This window comes from Microcebus murinus, chromosome 10 (assembly GCF_040939455.1).
Source record: "Microcebus murinus isolate Inina chromosome 10, M.murinus_Inina_mat1.0, whole genome shotgun sequence".
NCBI lineage: Eukaryota > Metazoa > Chordata > Mammalia > Primates > Cheirogaleidae > Microcebus > Microcebus murinus.
Window position 1 is genome coordinate 58,366,068 of NC_134113.1, and position 20,842 is coordinate 58,386,909.

General features: G+C 39.3%; 1 protein-coding gene and 1 non-coding gene across 5 annotated transcripts in view; both read right to left on the reverse strand.

The window, feature by feature from the left end:
• Positions 1 to 2,496: 2,496 nt before the first annotated feature.
• Positions 2,497 to 20,842, reverse strand: part of CBX5 (chromobox 5) — a 40,703-nt gene continuing 22,357 nt past the window's right edge. For all 4 annotated transcript variants that reach the window (XM_012764357.3, XM_012764342.3, XM_012764372.3 and 1 more), the window contains 3 exons: positions 14,389 to 14,575; positions 10,498 to 10,598; positions 2,497 to 8,614 (listed from right to left, as the gene is read on the reverse strand). In XM_012764357.3, coding sequence (XP_012619811.1) covers positions 8,464 to 8,614; positions 10,498 to 10,598; positions 14,389 to 14,575 — 439 coding nt within the window. In that variant the 3' untranslated portion in view covers positions 2,497 to 8,463. The remainder of the gene's footprint in view (positions 8,615 to 10,497; positions 10,599 to 14,388; positions 14,576 to 20,842) is intronic.
• LOC142873658 (small nucleolar RNA U85) lies at positions 19,020 to 19,262 on the reverse strand. Its single transcript, XR_012921640.1, has one exon. It is a non-coding gene; the product is annotated as a small nucleolar RNA U85 (small nucleolar RNA).

Genomic DNA, 20,842 nt, shown 5'->3' on the forward strand with positions numbered 1-20,842 from the left:
TCTTATCCCCTCAGACTTGAGCCACCCTGTGGCTATTTGTAGAAAGTCAGAGACCAACAATCCTTAGAAAAGAGCCCTTGTTCTCCAAGTTGTTCTTTCAGAAACTGGGATGTGTGACTACTGGCTGACACTCCAGGGCCCAAATTAAAGAAGGGGTGTTAAGACCCAGATCTTTAAACCACCACTCAGGATCCGTATTTGAAAAGCAACCATTTATTAGAACCAATACAAGATTATGAAAAGGGGAAAAGAGGAGGGTGGAAGAGGGGGAGAGAATGAGGTCTGCATCAGATGTCAGTTATGGAAACACATAAATGCCTACTTTTAAACATTTACATTTAAAAGGTGAACATATATATAGATCACTTATCCTTTAAAAAAAAGCAGACATGTTTGGTTGAAATAAAACCAAGAAACACAACCAAAACTCCCCCACAAACCTAAAAGTCTAAGAGAATTCAATTTTTCATTTCCATTCAGAAATCTGGCTACAAAGTATGATTTGTGTTGCTGCGCAGGATAGAGAGTGCTGAAAGAAACCCAGCCTCTTGAGTCTCTTAGATCCCATCCTGCAGGAAACAGTGGGAAAGCCAGCGGGCCACGGGTGAGTCAACTCCTGGCTACTTGGCAGTATGTCGGACTGTGCTCGCTCCATCCTCCAGGATCCCACAGAACTGTCTGGTACCGCCAGTGCTGGGTGAACAGTGGGAGCAGAGTCCACAAAACACAGAGAACCAGAATGTGACTGCTAGGGGCCAGGACCTTGTGCTTTTTCATGGATTACAAATCTAGGGCCAAGGAGAGGGAAAGGAGAAAGAGCCCTATTGGGAAAAGGAGCTTGTTGAGCCCCTAAATTGATATGGAAAGAGTAAGGCCCTCAAGTGCATACCTGGGCAAAGTGTCCAAAGTTTTCTCAAACCAGAGGGGGAAAGAGTCAAGGTTAAGTTCAGACTGTGGACACTGAGGGAGATGACAGATGCTAAATACAGTAAATTGGATGAAGCTTTAAGGATGCCCAATTCTGAGTGTTACACATATTTCTAGAAAAAAAAATTCCAATGTAGCTCTTTTTCGGTGGGGGATGAGGAGGTGGTCACATTTATTGAACCAGCTGGTCCCTATGAGGAAGTGGAGTATAGATACCACAAAGGGGTGCAGTGACCCAGCTGTCTGGGGATCAGGCTGGGGAGTGATAAGAAACGACATAAATCAAAAACCACTGAGGGTTGCTTTGCTCCTGAGACAGTTTTGAGTCTGCTCCAAACCCATGGGGAATAGGACCTTAATTCCCAACCTACAGAGAGGAACAAGTAGTAGCATTCTTGCCTCATGATTCCCTAATCCAATGCTCTTGGGTCTGAAATAGCCTCTCTTTGTGAATGCAAAACATAGAAAATACTACGTGCCTTCCCCCATAACGTCCTAAGTAAGTCTGGACTAGTAAGATTCCAACATTCACGAAAACACTGTCAACATCTGAACTAGCAGCTTTGATGAGGGGTGGGGGGCAGAGAATTTGCCGAGATCACTAAGTAGTTCCAATCTTGGAGACAGCTCAGCGAGGACTAAAGCCTGTGTCAGGCTTAAACTTCGGCTCAAGGAATCCTCCACAGAGGACCCTGAAGTATTCTATCCACTTTGATTTACAATGCCTCACAACACCCCTGTGAGGTAGGTCAGTATTATTACCCCCATTTGACAGATGGGGAACTGAGGCATTGAAAGGAGTGACTTGCCCAAGGTCAGCCATTATCAATCAGTTGAGAAGGTTGGCACACATAGTCAGCATCCATTTAGTCCTTGTTTCACTTCCTAGAGCATTTTACTTCTCAGAATGCACTTGGGAGCAAAAGGAAGTTGACAGGTACACTTCACTCTGCAAACTAAATGAACTCAATCAACTCACAAGTATTAAGTGAGGGCCTATTATTTATCTAGTATAATGAGAGGAATCTTAGAGAAACAAACTGCTACTGGAAGTCATGTGTTAATGGATATTTTGAAAATAAAATTACATTTTAAACATTAAGGACATGAATTCTTTTGTAAAGAAATATTTACTTTATCCCAAGAGGTGAAGGACAAAGTCACACTGGTTTCCCAAAGTTTTGTATTGAGTAACCCAAATTCCTAAAATCCAAAAAGACCATAGTCAAGCAGGAACAATGAGAACCATCTCCCCAGTGGTGGTCTTGGTAGTGCTTTTGTAGAGCTGCAAGGCTGGTAAGGGTAGAAATCCTAGCATCACCAAACACCTTTCTGCTGCTTCGTGTCCCTCCTCACAATACTATCTTTCCAACTTTTCTGCCTCAACTCAAAGAGTTGCAGCATCTTTATAAACAGCTCAAGACTAAAAATATAATGTTGACCCCTGCTTTTCTATTCAGGGAGAGGAGATGAAATATTCTTTATAACTAGTCATTATAGACTCTTGTAATTTTCTTTCCTCCTGCAGGAGACATAACTCTTTAGTAAAGAATGGTAAAAGAAAAAAGTTGATGTCTTTTTCCCCCTTTGGATTTACTCTGGATTCTGATAGAAGTCATTATGTCTTTTATTCTAAAATTGGGGGAGGGGAGCAGAGGTGGGAAAGACATGAGGTGGATAGCAAACCCACAGCCAGCCCTGGTTTAGAATCAAACACTAATAGTACTAGAAACTACAAAACACTGACTTGGGCCTAATTGCTGTGATACAATTAAACTCTATCTTTTCAGGTGTTCTCAAAGAATTTCTAGGCAGAAATCTCCTTTCTTCCATACCCCCTCCCTCTCACAGTATCCAGTGTAGTAGGACCCCTATATACAACAGAAATTCAAGAGTGATTTATCAACACACACAGTAAAATGTTCACAAGGGATATTCTAGTTCCAGGAACCATTCTAAGACTTAAATATAAACTTTTTTTCACTGATTGCTGATCATACCAGACAAGTACAGGTGATGAGAATGTTCCAAAAACTGATTTTTCAGCAATGACAGTTCAGGTACAGTCTATTTAGAATTCCTAAAAAAAATTCCTTAAAAAAAACGTTAATAAACTGGCCACTTGGCCTTAGATCAACTGTTAGGGTCACACCTGCCAATGCCATGAGACATCACAAAAAAAAAAGAAAAGAAAAAAGAGAGAGACAATGACAAGATAAAAAGTTCACTGCATTCAATTTGGCCTAATTTCTTGATAATAGTTTCCTATTAGATTTTCCGATTAATACTGATGGCTCTTAGTTAGGCTGTGATAATTAGGTTTTGATCTATTGTGACATTAATGATCACAATCAGTTGACTTTGAAATTGTGTTAATTAATGGCTCTTTCCTTGTCAGCTTTTGCCTCCAGTGCAGGATTCATCCCCTCCCCCACTACCTTGTTTTAACTCCTTCTCTTACTGGTCTCAGAGACAAACAGCGTTGGAGGATCACTTACTTCCCATAAAGTAAGACTTTAAACTATTTTAAAACATTTCTCTGACAGAGAAGCAACATGGGATGATAGGTGAAATGAGAATCAGGATGAAAAAGCAAGAGAACAAACTATCAATGAATAGGAAAACTTCTACCTTAGAAAACAACCAAAGTCAAGCATTGATGTTAAAGTGGCAACAAGTTGAAGTAACTCTAAAAAGCCACGGTGAGGTAGATTAAAATTCAAGAAATTCAGCACAAGCAAAAAGAAACTAGAATGGTTTATGTGAAATTATCAAAAAACACTTCACACTTTAACTTTCCTGAACAGTTACTTTAATTCCTGGGAATTTTGACTTCCAAAGCTAGTCAACTTTCAATTATCCAGACAGAAATAAACATCTTTTTCTTATGGTTAGATGGGTCAGAATTGAGAACTTTCTTAGGGTCAGACTGTTTCTTAACCAAGCTAAACTTCACTCTAGACCTCCATGGACTGATTAAATCTGAGACTCAGATTTCAATATGCAGGGTAGGTGTGTTTCTGGGAAAGGTTTCCATATAATCGACAAAAGTCCTTGCTTAGAAACCACTCTCTTGCCACATTAAATAAAACTATGCTCGGATGCTCAGATATTAAAAGATGTGTCCCAAGCCTCCTTTTTAGCAAATCTCTTGTCATTGGAAAGTATGTCCCTGTTTTAGGCATAAAGCCAGCCTCATGTTCATTCCTCCAAGAGTGATAAGAAATTGAAAAAGGTGTGAGCAACTCTGACAAAATGTCCATGATGAATAAATGTTACAGAAAGGGCAGTGTTACATACAACTGAATCTGCAACACAGTTAATGCTTTCCACAAAGAACAACGCACTCTATCACTAAATACTCTGGCAGAGTCTAAACCAGGAACCAAAATCAGAAGTTCTCAATCCCAATTCACCTGTTCTCTCTCTCAATAATATTCCTAACTCTCACTTACATTTATTTCCTGGAATAAAACAAACCCTTATGTGTTCTATGGCCAGTTAGCTCAGTTCACCCAAGGTCTTTTCCACATATGAACCAAAAATAACGTTACCCTCCTATTCCAGGGCCACAAACTATACCAACACCAGCCAGTTGTCTCTGCCCCCAAACCAGAAATTTGTACCAGTGTGTAGCATTTATTACACCAAACTATTAATGAACGGTCAGTTCATCCTACACAAGCATGAAAGTTCTTTGAGGGCAGGGATGGTCTCTTTTTGACCTTTGTCTCTGTAGGACAGAAAATACCTATTAAATGAAACCATTGTTGACCTGCATTGATATGGCTGGAATTTGGAAAGCTTGATGCAAATTGAGCAGGACAGGTACCTAATTTAGAGCTTTTGCTTATGGGTATAAGGCTAGCAACATCTCTATTTTTGAAAACATAACTTTAGGTGAAGCCAGCATGAAATTGCAATATGTTTGCTCCAAATCTTTCCTCTCTCTGGCTTGCCACAGACATGTCTGGTGGTTTAATGACAAAAGTATACACCTCAACACTGTAATTTTTATTCTAAAAGTCTCAGTCAAAAAGATGGGATCATGGATGCAAAATGAACTTGTCCTTTAACCTTATTTGAGAGAGTTTCCTCATTTCAAATCTAATGGGGTTCTCATATCATTGCAAAGTAGTATTTTAGGCCCTCAAACTTGAACCCTAAGGATAGAGACAATTGCTCCCCCAGCCCAAACACAGATCTCTCTCACTGTACACCTTAGGGGATTGGGTTAAACCCCAGAACTGTAAAAATCTCAAGATGAGAATCCCAATAACCTTCCCAATGCCCTGTGATTTATTTGGCCTGAATATAAGGAAAATGGACTGCAGGATAGCTACAGAACAGGAATGGAGAGTTAAGAATAATAACTGCCCAAGCTTGGGAACAGGACGAAGCCCTCAAAAACAAAAAGTAGTATGCACTATGGTTGAGGGACAGCCAAAGACCATTTAGATTTTTCAGTGTTAGAAGCACCACAGGTCCAAATGTTCCCTAGAACAGATAAAAACTGGATTGTTGGAAGGAGAAAAAACAATATAGCTCTTTCCAGGTTTAAAATGGGCACTTCCATCCAGGCTGACTTTTCCAATAGTTGATCTTAAACTTAAGGGCCATCTGCCTAGCCTAGGGATCAGAACTGCTAAGCTGTCCTTGGTAGACTCTACTGGGCAAAGCTATGCCAAAGTCTGCAGAAAGGGAGCTCATTCAATGCTAATTACTGGAAGAAATTCAGCATTAGAAATATGTTTTCAAACAGGAGTAAACACAGGAAAACTATACTTTGGGCACCTGACATCTAGCCCTAAGAGTGCTTAGCCCATGGTTATTAACTCTTTAGAGGGGAGAAAAGTGCCACAAAACAGGTTTTTGTTGGAAGTTGCAATTCTCCAAGGGCAAGGACAGCTACTCAGCACTCAAAAATGCAGGAGGCAAGTATCTGATTTCCTTTGTGCTAAGGGCTGAAGTCAGTATTGGCCTCTGGCTCCCTAAATTCCTACAGAACCAGCTATGGGTAGGCAGGGAGAGACCAAAGGTTGCTTTGGCAATACTCAGTATAAGACCATGATTCAATAAACTGAGGACAGAAAAAGATGGAATGAGGAGTATTAAAGTGGTAAAAAGTGGTAGATTGATAAGTAGGGCTATTTTGGTAAAAGAAAATCAGATTTTGACAAATGACTTAAATATCACCTATAACCACAGCAATCATGTCTCAGGTTTCTCAGGACCAATCCCAATACCAAATATTGTCATGTTCTTTGTCCCCATGCTAGATGTTTGGTTTTAAAAATATGATCAGTAGCAGCAGCATACTCACCGCTACTAGGAGACAAACACTGGCTACTTAGATAGGCTGTCATTTTCTCCAGCTGCAAATCAAGAGACCCAAATCACCTCATCAAGAGCTCTGGCCTATTTTTGTCCTATTCTTGTCTACCCTGATATCCTTGGTTACTTGTATGACAACCCTTTTTCTTGACCATCCTTTCTTTCTTTTAGATGCCCATCAGATTAAGTACAAACAATTGTCAATTATCTAGCACTTGATCTAGGCCTTTAATTCCTTCAGAGAGCAAAGGAATATAGAGATAAAACTCTACCTGCTTGAGGTAAGGGTTATGAGCTCTCCCCCAATCACATTATCATTCAAAAGAATTCTTGGCTGACTTAAACCAAAATCTTCATTGTTCAAGTCTGTCATGTCACTGCAGCAACAGCTGTCTTCTCAACTGCAGTATAATTTTTGACATAATTTATACAAGCACACAGAATTCAATCAGCAGCTGAGCAGGGAAGCAATGTTAACAAATGCTATGAATGGATGTATGATTTGCATATTATTTGGCTCATCTGTGGACTGGAGCAATCCATCCCCTCCTTACTCTGAATAATCTAGAAATGGTTGAATGCTCCTGGCCAGACAGCTATATGTTTTAAAAATCAAAAGCAACAACAAAAGCAGCCTCAATGGCTGGTGAACTCTAGAATTAAGGCTGTTTCAAGCATTTATTCTTATTTCCTCAGCTTTGGGGCTGGGACAAGGATGCTCAAAACCCTGCTAATTTCCTTACTTTTAGTCCTGATTCTCTAGCCCCCCTCAACTACAAGAAGAAAAGGATAAAAAGAAGTAGGGCATTCCTCGAAGGACAAAGGCAAAAGGATATGGTCAGAAAAATCTCTCAATATAATAAGAAAGCAAGAAGAACCAAAAGGGAAATATTTTGCTGAGTAGGAAGAGAAGGTTGTATCGACATGCTAATGCCAGGGCCTGTCACTTTTTGAGGTGATATTCTTTCATGAAAATGCATTTTAAAAAATAAGATACAGCTGAAAGTTTGAGGGTGGTAAAAGGAGAGAACATTAATACTTTGGGGACTCTTGGTGGTAAATCCAGGAGTCAAGAAAGCAGGAGACTTATGACTATAACTGCTATGAATATTTAAAATTGATACTGTGGCCAATGGCTCCCCTCCAAAAATTCCCCACTGCAAATAATGACATGGAAGGGAAAGTCAGGTCCACTGAGAAGTGAGGGTCAGGTCTGAAGCCTCTTTGGTAACAGGAATGCTTTGGGAGGCCACAAAAGTTGGCAGGGTTGGAGGGTGCCTAGCACCTTGGCACAAGCAAGCACCAGGCAATCACTCATACCTACATAAATATATAATCTAAATATGAGGGATGGAAGGAAATAATACATACATACCATATATGATAATAAAGACAATTGTATCCTACCCCTACCCCATCATCCTCATGTACTACAGCTAAAAATCTCCACAGTTAATAATCTTGTCACTTATGACAAACTGACACCACCTTGCAGAAGCAGAGTCAGGGATACTGCTAAGAACAAGGCCAAAAGTCCTGGGGCTAAAAGGAGTGCCTTGACAAATTTCAGTGTAAAATTTCAAGTCCTCCAAAGGACGGAATTATTCTGGGAAGGTGAGGATGAACAACAAGGGTGGCCCAGAAGACCACACCAGAAACCCTGTATTCTTCTGGGTAGAGCTGAATGAGGTTGGGAAAGCCCCAACAGGTAGGCAATTGCTATTGGCTTTTTAAAATATGGGCAACATCCTTTCCATCCCAACATGTCAAAACAAAGGCCAGCTGGTCATCAACATGTTCCAAGAACCAAAGCAAGAAACCAAAATTCATCATCATTGTAACAAAATCCCCAAATCTAAAAAGCGACCAACCCTGAAAAGATCAAGACTCTAAGGTGATTAAAAAGTTAAAACTCATCTTGAGGTCACAGGGGAGCAGAAGGAAGAGATCAGGGCAAAGGAAAAAAATTGTGGGAATTACACACAGTATGTAAATGCCTGGTCTTCACAGAGAGACACTTATCATGAATCAGACCATCAGTTATGTTACAAGAGAACCAATACCAACATTTCTCCTGTGGAGCACAGTGATAAGCACATTTTTTATGGATGTGTTTAGGATAGAAGGGGATGGGTAGAAGGAAGAGGAGGGGTGGGTGAATGTATTATGTACAAAGAGAAATGACAGAGACCACCCCCTCCTTTAGCTCTTTGCTGTTTCTTTCTCTTTGTTTTCCGCATCCTCAGGGTATGCATGCCACGTCAGTCTCTCTTCATAAAATGCTATCACAATTTGTGGACATTTCACATTAGCTTCTTTTGCAAGAACCAGATCTGCTTCATCTGTGTCTTTCCTGAAAAGAAAAATTATGAGACTTAGAAGGAAAGGAAGTAAGAGGGAAAGAATCTGTTCAAACAAAGGTTTATGTCATTACATGGATTTAATTCACTTAATTTCCTCCTAACCTTGATTTCAAAGTGAAAAGGACCCTAAGTTAATTATTTTCAAGGAGAAATTTACGTAAATAAATTAAATTATAGTGAATATCATTTAACTACTATATCAGACAGAAACAGATGTCTGCAGCTAGAATTTAAATGTAAAACAAGGGGGTACGCTCAGTTAAAAACCCTGAGTAATAAATTATATTAATTCTGCTTCCACAATTTGTATTTGTGTGTATAAGCATATGAGTGAATGCAATCAAATCTATATTCAGCTCTATTGATTATGTAAAGTTGATCAATCTAGTTTCTGGATCATCTAAGTAAAGGGGTCCTAATCTTCTTCACCTTGTGGCCTTTTAAATACTCATTACCCCTTTGGTCAGAACTGTGGAGTGGAACAGTAAGAAAAAAAAATCTAGGTGCAAATTTCAATTATTCAAGTTCAGCCTCCACTACCAAGTAAAACAGCAACAACAAAAAAATCTAGCAACATGGTTCCTTAACCACGATTTCAAATCAAGACAAAAAATTTTTAATTAAAATTCTCTTGTGGCCAGGCACAATGGCTCACATCGCTTATCCCAACACTTTGGGAGGCCAAGGTGGGAGGACTGCTTGAGACCAGGAGTTCGAGACCAGCCTGGGCAACTTATCGAGACCCTGTCTCTACAAAAAAAAATTTTTAAACTTAGCTGGGCATGGTGATACATGCTGGTAGCCCCAGCTACTCAGGAGGCCGAGGTGGGAGGATCACATGAGCCCAGGAGTTCAAGGCTGCAGTAAGCTATAATCACACCACTGCACTCCAGGTTCAGCAACACAGTAAGACCTTATCTCAAAAAAAAAAAAAAAAAATCTCTTGCAAGGTGGACAAAGATAACTACCTCTTTTACTAGAAAGTTGAGTAGTTTAATTATTACAGGTGAGAAGAGAGGGAAAATACACAGTTTAGAGCAGATACTCAAATTTGGACTATGATACAAAAAGCTAGTTAATAAGTGAATGTAAATCGTAAGTAAAACATATGGCTGAGTAGGAAAAACCAGTAAATATAGCTCTTTATTCTTGACAGAGTATAGTGATTCTTCAAATATAGGCTTCTGGGTAATTTAGCAGCAGCATTCTGACTAGATAAAAAAATTTAACCATTTGTACAACTTTGAGGGTAATTAGCTCCCTTAGTGGCACAAATCCTCTATGCAACATAAGCCCAGAACAAGTGGAATGAAGAGGTAGTGGGGCCACACCATAAATCACTCTGTCGTGAAGAAATCAAATTAAGGGGAAGTACTTCACTTTCATCTAAGAACCATTCTCTCTATGGTATACAGTAGCTTGTGCTTTCGCCAGTATTAGCTTTAATGCTTTTGGCTGCGATTATTTTTCTCTTTTAGACATTATTCAGTGGTCTTGGCCCTCAATGACGGCAGAAAGCCTCATTTAATTCCTATCCCACAGTCATAGGCTCATCGTCTTACAGTAGATGATTCAGAACTGTGTAAACAACTGGTTAGGTCATGTTTATATGTATTCTACCTCTAATTTACCTTTTTCTGATATCTGGGCTAAAATAATATAATTATTTGGCTTAATACCAAGGCTTGAGAATGTCTTACATCTATTCTGAGCCATAATTTCCATTTAATATCAACAGTTGGTATCAGTTAAGGATCTCTGACATTGAAAATTCTTACTTTGGGAATACTCGGTCTTGCTACCCTATCTTCCACACAAATTCAAGTCAATGACTAAGAAACACAATCGTAAAGTGAGGCCCAATCTTTCTCACCATTTCATTAGGAACATTAAATCGCCACAGGAATCTGTTGCCCCAATGATCTTTTCTGGTTCCAGACCTCTCTCAAAGCCTCGAGCGATATCATTGCTCTGCTATAAATAGAAGATGAAGAAAGGTTAGGGCTTGGAGAAAGAGTAAAAAAATCTCCCTGTTTCTCAGCTCAAAAACCACAATCTAAGTTAATATCATCTGATACATTTCTGTCACCAATTCAGAAAAATTCTTAGAACTTAATAAAATATAATACTATGTCAGCCAGTGGACAGTGATGCCAAGAGTTATTTTTGCAAGAAGATGTAGTTGTCCTTCCTGAAATTCCTTCAAAAGATGAAGAGTGAACCCTAAAACTCTTTAATATCCTATAAAATATTTTGGAGTCATCATCTAGGAATTCCTCAAATCCCATTCATCTTGAATCTCCTTTATGTTGTAAATGATGACTCTTAAGTTGTAGTTTCTGAAATGACGAATCTATATTTACCCTAACTAAACCCTTTTCCATTTTATAAACTTGACATTTAACACTTCTCTCAATCTTTTTTCTTTTATTTTTAGTTTACGTTAATACTAACCAATTATTTTAATACTTTTCACAGAGTAGTCACCTATATTTATGAAAGCAGAGGTAAGAATGATACAAAGCCAATACTATTAAACAGAAAATTTCAGAGATCACAAACACCAATACCCACACACTTGTCTGGAGGGGAGGCCCTGGTCTGTGCCTACCTCCTTCTAACATGGATGACTTGTTAGCATTAGAAGGCAGAACTGGTCCATGATTAAAAAAAGAAGAAGAAAAGAAAACAATACTAATAATTCATGAGGGGAGTATTGAAATTGGGTCTAAATGCAATCATGCAATCTAGACAAGGGGCAGAGGGTCTGATCCAGTGTAATAACACTATTGAGAGCAAAAAATAAAATTTTACACAAACCAGATAATTTTTAAAACTTTATTTTTTTATTTATTTATTTTTTTTTTTTGAGACAGAGTCTCGCTTTGTTGTCCAGGCTAGAGTGAGTGCTGTGGCGTCAGCCTGGCTCACAGCAACCTCAAACTCCTGGGCTCCAGCGATCCTTCTGCCTCAGCCTCCCAAGTAGCTGGGACTACAGGCATGCGCCACCATGCCCGGCTAATTTTTTATATACATATCAGTTGGCCAATTAATTTCTTTCTATTTATAGTAGAGACGGGGTCTCGCTCTTGCTCAGGCTGGTTCTGAACTCCTGACCTTGAGCAATCCGCCCGCCTTGGCCTCCCAGAGAGCTAGGATTACAGGCGTGAGCCACCGCGCCCGGCCAATTTTTAAAACTTTATTATGGAAGATAATGCAAGCTTGTCTAGTAGTAACACAAAAAAGATCTAGAGAGACTGCCCAAACGAACCAAGTCTCTGATGTCTGATTTCCATAATAAAATCTCTTTGAGCCGGGAGTGGTGGCTCACGCCTGTAATCCTAGCACTTTGGGAGGCTGAGGCCGGCGGATTGCTCAAGGTCAGGAGTTCGAAACCAGCCTGAGCGAGACCCCGTCTCTACCAAAAATAGAAATAAATTAATTGACCAACTAAAAATATATATACAAAAAAAAAATTAGCCAGGCATGGTGGCGCATGCCTGTAGTCCCAGCTACTCGGGAGGCTGAGGCAGTAGGATCGCTGAGCCCCGGAGATTGAGGTTGCTGTGAGCCAGGCTGACACCACGGCATTCACTCTAGCCTGGGCAACAAAGTGAGACTCTGTCTCAAAAAAAAAAAAAAAAAAAATCTCTTTGATCTGATGTTCACCTTGCTTTCCTCTGAGAGATACAAAGAATTCAGGGTCCAGGTGGTCCCCAAAAATACCATAACCCACAATAGGAAGGAAATTCCATACATGGATCAAGGGAGATACTGACTTTTAAAAACATAGCCTCTTTTGGGGGTGCTTAAGGGGAAGAGGTTCCCAGATGTGCACACAGCTGCTCACAGCTGGAATGCTGGCACATGGACTGAGTTGTAAATCATAGCTGGCGGCTGAAAACAGTTTGCCATAGAAGGGGGGGCGGGGGATGATGAAGAAAAATGTTCAAGCTGCTGAAAAGAAGCCGAGGCGAAGAAAATGCTAAAATCATCACACAGGCAGTAATCTTAAATCAGGCATAATACCGACTAACAAATTTCTTCTGCAGTGGTCTAAAGAAAAAAACACAATCCCCCTCTGTACCTTTAAAACATATAATCACCTATCTTCCCAGCTGCCTACCTGACAGCAGCCAGTACTGCTGAGAATGCTATCAGGGGCCCCAGATGAACATTATGATGTAAGGGACACGTGGGGGTTGTTTTCAAGGTCGGCAGCTTCAGAACCTGGCCTAGGAACAAAACTCTCTGCACTGGCCAGTGGCTCTAAGCCAGATGATTCAGATTGCTCCTTTTCAAAAGGACAGAAACCCTAGGTTGTGGAAATACACATTTTCACAAATGGCTAGTCAGAGGTCTTATGCTGTTTTTGCTCTCTTCACTTAGCTAGAAAATGAATCAAATGACAAAAGCTAGAATATAAAAGACTAATAAAAAGGAAAAAAAAAGAATCAAGTCCCAGCTCTTTACAGAAGAGAAAGCATTCTTAAATCCTTTGTTAGTAAGTAGATCATAATAATATACAGACCTCACCAGAATAGGGCAGTTTAAAAAATAAGGTTGTATAAAATACCGTCAGGGAAACAAATAAAGAGACAGACACAAACAGCAGTCCACTTTTACTTGCAACCTTTAATCTTTCACTCTCATTTCGATTCTTTTTGGAAAGCTGGTCTCCCATTTTTTCTCCTATGAAGACCAGAAATCACTCGTGTAAGAGTTTATAAAACACTGGTGACTGGGTCCAACCCACAGAAATTCTAATTTAACTGGTCTGTGGTGCATCTTGGACTTTGGAGGTTTTTTTTAAAGCACCTCCCAGGTGATTTTGATGTGTAGCTAGGGTTGAGAACTAATGCTCTAGAAAGATGGATATCCAAGTAGAATGAAGATAAATGGGAATGCTAGAAGATTCAAAAGTGGACTTATGCTTTTATTTTATTTAACTTTAAGTGTATTATATACATCCTTTGCTACAAAAGGCTCCATAACCTTGAAATAAATGAAAGGAGTGGAAGCTGGGGAGGTGAGGAGTGGATGTGTGTGTTTGCACGAACACACAGATGGAAAAGATAGATGAAAAAAAGAGACGCAATAACAGTTTAAGCTAGTTACTTGAGAGTGAAAGATCAGAAGGATTAAAGCAACTGAATCAAACCAAAATTTTATAAATACACTTCACAAGCTGAACAATAAAAACATTTAAAAGAAGATGAAAATTATTTTCTTATTAGGAATAGGTAGAAATAATAGGATCAAGAAGATATAAATACCATTGAACTGTACAGTTTAAAATTATTAATTGTATGTTATGTGGATTTCACCTCAATTAAAAAAAAGGTAAAAGGGAATATAAAGGGTTGGCAATAAATGCTATCATTGGAACAAAAGAGAAAAGGAAGTGGTAAACATTTCAAAGCCCTTTTCCATCTTAAAAAATTCACCAAAGATGCTCCCTAAGATAACAGAGCCTTCTATTTATGCAGAAAGCAAAGAGTGGTTTAATGTTTTACAAACATTTAATTTTGCCACTTTAAAAACAATTCAGTGGCCACAAATTACATTTTTCACTCAGCCAGGAGGGGGCACTGTAGTTAATCAACATATCTCCCCTGAAGCTCTTTTGTTCAACAATTTACTTTGTAGATCCATCCTCAGAACAGAAACAACCAAAATAACCCTTTTTGGGGGAGCTAAGTGGGGAGTTAGGGAGGCAAGCAGCAAAAGAGTAGTTTATGGGAAAAGGGGAAAGAAAGCTTACCTCTCTCTTTTTTTTGGATTTGATATCATCAGCACTGTTTGAAAAATTGGATTTCCTCTTGTTACTTTCTGACTTCTCCCTTGGTTTGTTATTTTCACCCTCCTTCATCTTCTTATACTTTTTCATAAACTCAGAAATTAGCTCAGGGCAATCCAAGTTTTTCTCAGGTTCCCAAGTATTGTGCTCCCTGGGCAGTAAGAATGAAGGAAAAAGAAAAAGAATGACTAAAAAAATAACAAAATCCAATGGCTTATTTTAAAGAGGACTTTGAGGCAAAAAAAAACAAAAAGAAAGGGCAGAAACCTGATACTTAAAGGAGATAACAAATTTGATCCTAGAATTCTACCGAAGAGAAATAAAAAAATATGTCCACACAAAGACTTGTATACAATTTTCTCTCTCTCTCTTTTTTTTTTTTTGAAACAGTCTCACTCTGCCGCCTGGGCCAGAGTGCAGTGCCACTATCATAGTTCACTGTGGTCTTGAACTTCTGGGTTCAAGCAATCCTCCTGCCTCAGCCTCCTGAGGAGCTAGGACTACAGATGTGTGCCACAATGCCTGGCTAATTTTTAAATTTTTTGTAGAGACAAGGTCTTACTGTGTTACCCAGATGGGTCTTGAACTCCTGGCCTCAAGTGATCCTCCTGACTCAACCAGGCCACAATTTTTTTTTTTTTAATTTCTTCTTTTTTCTTTTTTTTTCTTTATCACAGTCAGTCTTGGCACAGGCCACGATTGTTTACAGCAGCATTTTAACAGCCAAAAACAGAAAACAAATTCAAATGTCCGTCAAGTAATCAATGGATAAATGAAATATGGTATATCCACACAATGAAATACTATTCAACAAAAAACTAATACATGCTACCACTTGGAAGAACCTCAAAAATATTACACTAAGTGAAAGAAACCAGACACAAGAGACTATACAGTTTGATTCCATTTATATGAAATGCTTAAGAAAGACAAATTTAGAGAAACAGAGAACAGATTAGTGATTGCCTGAGGCTGAGGGTGGGAGTTGGAATTGACTACAAATAGGCTCAAGAGAATTTTGTGGGGTTAGAGAAGTGTTCTAAAACTGCAGTATAGTGACGGTTGCACAATTTCAATGGATGAATTTTATGGTATGTAAATTATACCTCAATAAAGCTGCTTCAAAACCCAAATCTGAATTCTGCTTTATATGTGGCAAAGTAGTGTGACTTCATACATATAATTATCTGTGCAACTCTAGAGAAAACCTACTAAATCTTGCACCCCCATTTTACATTACCTTAAATATGTTACTCATATTTTGGAAAAAATGTCAACAAATACTAGAGGATTAGAAATAGTTATTTAGAAAAAAGGCAGTATTTCCTTCAGCTCCTCATGCAAAAAAAAAATAATAAGGCAGTATGGTCTTAAATTAATAATAATATAATAATAATAAATAATAAACAAAGAAGATGATGATGAAGTGGGATTTAGAGTGCATTAATTCAAGTGCTCTGGACACAAATCTACTGTCACTATGAAGTCAAAATATATTTTTATATTAACAAACAATAAAAACATAAATTGTGTCTCATTAAACTTTGGCATTTATTTTGAAAAAAACAAACAGTTGACATTCTCAAAGTTGTTCTCTGTATTCCCGGCATGGATTTTAGAAAACCAAAGCCACCAATTACATCATAAGCTTATGGAATCAAGGCTGAGCTCGGTGGCTCACACTTATAATCCTAGCACTCTGGGAGGCCAAAGCAGGAGGATTGCTCAGGGTCAGGAGTTCAAAACCAGCCTGAGCAAGAACGAGACCCTGACTCTACTAAAAATAGAAAGAAATTAATTGGCCAACTAAAAATATATAGAAAAAATTAGCCAGGCGTGGTGGCACATGCCCTAGTAGTCCCAGATACTCAGGAGGCTGAGGCAGAAGGACTGCCCAGGAGTTTGAGGTTGCTATGAACTAGGTTAATACCATGGAACTCTAGCCTGGGCAACACAGTGAGACTCTGTCTCAAAAAAAAAAAAAAAAAAAAAAAAGAAGCTTATGGAATCAAAGCAAGAAATGTACCTACATGGGCAAAACTAGAGCAGGGGTCCTCTTTACCCCTTAGCCAGTGGCAGAGGTTCTTCTGGTTATATAGTGAGGACTAGTTTACATTAAGATACATCTCTCAATATGTCATAAAAGCAGCTTCTACAATCTGTCAGTCAACTTGGGGAAAAAAATTTTAAATTTATGCACTACCTATCCTAGGTATTGTATTGTTTTTTAAATAAGGTATCTTTAGATAAGAATGATGCGAACACATGCCATAATAACCTGATTCAAATAAGAAACAAAATGATAGAATATTTACTGTTGACCTAAACAACTTTCTCTAAAAGGAGCATAAGAATGAGACAAAATTTATTTCTAAATAATTTGAGCTAACACTAGAAAAGTCTCTCCTTTATATCCCTTCTCTTAGCAGAAAAAAATTCCTCACGCAGTAACTTTCCTCCAAACCCACAGACCATATAGTTCACTACCCCAGAGGAAATTAAAGCACCAAAACCAATAGGCATGCCAACACTATAAAACAAGCCAACTAAACTTAGAGATTGGAGATAGTCTTTGTTGATAGCAAGGAAAGCCAGTCCCCTAATGGGATTATCCCTTTCCTAACATTTTGGTTCTGCTGATTTCATTTCAACCAATTTTCACCCAAAAGAAGGCATGGTATACTTTTAAAAGAGCTTAGGGCCAGAAGTGGTGGTTCACATCTGTTAAATCCTAGCACTTTGTGAGGGTGAGGTGGGAGGATTGCTTGAGGCCAAGAGTTCAAGACCAGCCTGGGCAATATCGAGATCCCTGTCTCTACAAAAATATTAAAAAATTAGCCAGGTATGGTGGCACGCCTATAGTCCCAGCTACTTGGGAAACTGAGGCCAGAGGATTGCTTGAGCCCAAGAGTTTGAGATTGTAGTGAGCTTTGTGATAACACCACTGTGCCTAGCACAGGCAACAGAGCTAGATGCTGTCTTAATAAAATTAAAAAAATAAAAACAGCCTGGGTTTTAGGGCCGAAGAAATCTGATATTGAATCCTAGTTCCAGCAGCTGCAAGTTACATGACCTTCAGCAAAAAACTTCACTAATTTCTTCATCAGTAAACTGAAAATACCTCTAAATGCTTTTCTGAGAAGAAAGAAAAAACAAGAGAGAATTAAAGAGAACATAAAAGGTAGAATCTGACCAATGCATAGCTCATGGTAGGTACTCAGTTATAGAGACAATGCTGGGGTTGGGGAGGGGACTGTTCCAGTCTTTTATGAAATCCTATACATTTCTGACAAAGTAAGGACAAATGTCTACCCCAAACCTTATCTTTTCTCCTTTTATCTATGGTAAGGTACTGGTAGCTCAATGACAGAGAGTTTCAAGCACCTTTCAAACACCCAAGTATTTCTAGTGGTGATTCAATGGGCCCAATAAACATCCTCAAAAAAAAAATTTTTTTTTTTGAGACAGAGTCTCACTTTGTTGCCCAGGCTAGAGTGAGTGCCGTGGCATCAGCCTAGCTCACAGCAACCTCAAATTCCTGGGCTCAAGCAATCCTTCTGCCTCAGCCTCCCAAGTAGCTGGGACTACAGGCATGTAGTCCCGGCTAACTTTTTCTCTCTATATATATATATTAGTTGGCCAATTAATTTCTTTCTATTTATACTAGAGACGGGGTCTTGCTCTTGCTCAGGCTGGTTTCGAACTCCTGACCTTGAGTGATCCACCCGCCTCAGCCTCCCAGAGTGCTAGGATTACAGGCGTGAGCCACCGTATCTGGCCCATCCTCAAAATTTTTAGGTGTTACTTTAATTCCTATCTTATAGTGCTCTAGGTGTCTCAAACTCAATGGTTGTCATCTCTAGTGGAAGCTGTGATACCACTCCTCTTTAGAAATATGGAGGGGATTTTCTGATTGTTGTGCCACCTATATTTAGCACTCTGGGTGCTAGAGATGCTGACAAGCATCCTGCAATGCATGAATCATCCCATCTAAAATGCCAATAGTTTTACAAGGGTTAAGTTGGACTAAAAAAAAAGAAGAGAAAAAAAATAAAAAGGAGAAAAAAAATAAAAACAAAAAAAGAAAAAAATAAAATAAATAAATAAATAAATAAAATAAAATGCCAATAGTGCTCCAGATACACCTTGATTCGTGTAATGGAATAATCTTTATTATGTTCTGAAGGCTCCTGATGCACACCCTTTATCCCAGGCATTGGCAAAACCTTAGACCTTTTAGTATACTTAGGTCCTACACCATAGAGCTCTGCTATCCAATATGGTAACCACTAGTCACATGTGGCTATTGAGACTTGAAATGTGGCTAGTCTGAACTGACATGTGCCATAATGTAAAATATATCCCAGATTTTGATTTTGAAGTCTTAGTACACAAGAAAAAAAAATCTCATTAAGTTTTTTTTTGAGACAGAGTCTCACTGTGTTGCCTGGGCTAGAGTGCTGTGGCGTCAGCCTAGCTCACAGCAACCTCAAACTCCTGGGCTCAAGCGATCCTCCTGCCTCAGCCTCCTGAGTAGCTGGGACTACAGGCGTGCGCTACCATGCCCGGCTAATTTTATACACACACACACACACACACACACACACACACACACATATATAAAATCTTTTTTTTCTTTTAACATGCCCTGTTCCCACTCTCTCACTCCAGTTACCACAATTTCTCCCTGGCAACTGGAAGAATCACTCCTATTAAAAAGAGGTGGCTAAAAAGTAGGAAAAAGTTCTTGTTGGTCTGCCCTTACAGTGAACACACATAACTCTGTATTGCCCACCAAGATTACAGACCTTTCTATATATTTTTAATTGTCCAGCTAATTTCTCTTTATTTTTAGTAGAGACAGGGTCTCGCTCTTGCTCAGGCTGATCTCAAACTCCTGACCTTGAGTGATCCTCCCGCCTCGGCCTCCCAGAGTGCTACGATTATAGGAGTGAGCTACCGTGTCTGGCCTAAGTTTTGCTATTGCTTAATGTAGAAATAGTATATATGTTTTTTTATTTTCTTTTTTATTTTTGGTTTTTCACCATATACGACCTGAAGATATATATATTTTTTAGAGACAAGGTCTTGCCCTGTTGCCTATGCTGGAGTGCAGTGGTGCAATCACAGATCACTGCAGCCTCGAAATCCTAGGCTCAAGTGATCCTCCTGCCTCAGTGTCCCAAGAAGCTAGGACTACAGGAGCATGGCACCACGCCCAGCTGTGAAATAGTTTTTTTTTTTTTTGAGACAGAGTCTAGCTTTGTTGCCCAGGCTAGAGTGAGTGCTGTGGCGTCAGCCTAGCTCACAGCAACCTCAAACTCCTAGGCTCAAGCAATCCTGCTGCTTCAGCCTCACGAGTAGCTGAGACTACAGGCATGAGCCACCATGCCCGGCTAATTTTTTCTCTATATATTAGTTGGCCAATTAATTTCTTTCTATTTATAGAACAGACGGGGTCTCACTCTTGCTCAGGCTGGTTTTGTTTGTTTGTTTGTTTGTTTTTGAGACAGAGTCTCACTTTGTTGCCCAGGCTAGAGTGAGTGCCATGGTGTCAGCCTAGCTCACAGCAACCTCAAATTCCTGGGCTCAAGTAATCCTCCTGCCTCAGCCTCTCAAATAGCTGGGACTACAGGCATGCGCCGCCATGCCCAGCTAATTTTTTCTCTCTATATATATTAGTTGGCCAATTAATTTCTTTCTATTTATAGTAGAGACGGGGTCTCACTCTTGCTCAGGCTGGTTTCGAACTCCTGACCTCGAGGAATCCGCCCACCTCAGCCTCCCAGAGTGCTAGGATTAGAGGTGTGAGCCATTGTGCCCGGCATCTCGGGCTGTTTTTTTTTTCTTTTTTCAGGTTGGTTTTGAATTCCTGACCTCGAGCAATCCACCCACCTGGGCCTCCCAGAGTGCTAGGATTATAGGCGTGAGCCACCGCGCCTGGCTGAAATAATATTTTTGATATACTGGGTTAAATAAAATACATCATTAAAATCAATTCCACTTTTCTTTAATGTGGCCACTAGAAAATTTAATATAATATCATTATATTTCTATTGGACAGCACTGCTCTAAGGAGCCTTTACCCGTTCCTATAAGTTCACTGGGGTTCTGAGAAATCCATTCTTCATTATCAGGCATCCCGGGAAGAAAATTCATCAGAAACTGAGGCAGAAGAATGCCTGAAGATTACACAGCCTCACATATTTCACCTACAAGCTGCCTCATCTATCCTTTAATATGTGCCTCATCCTATTTATTCCAAAGGAAAGAATAATCTACTTTAACATTTCAGCATAAAGCCAGTTACTGCCTAACAGATTCTAGTCAACACTTCATTATCATTCTTAAAGCTCATTAAAGGGATAAATAAATGGATAGATTATATTAAAATGTTAATTATAGAAACTAGGTGTTG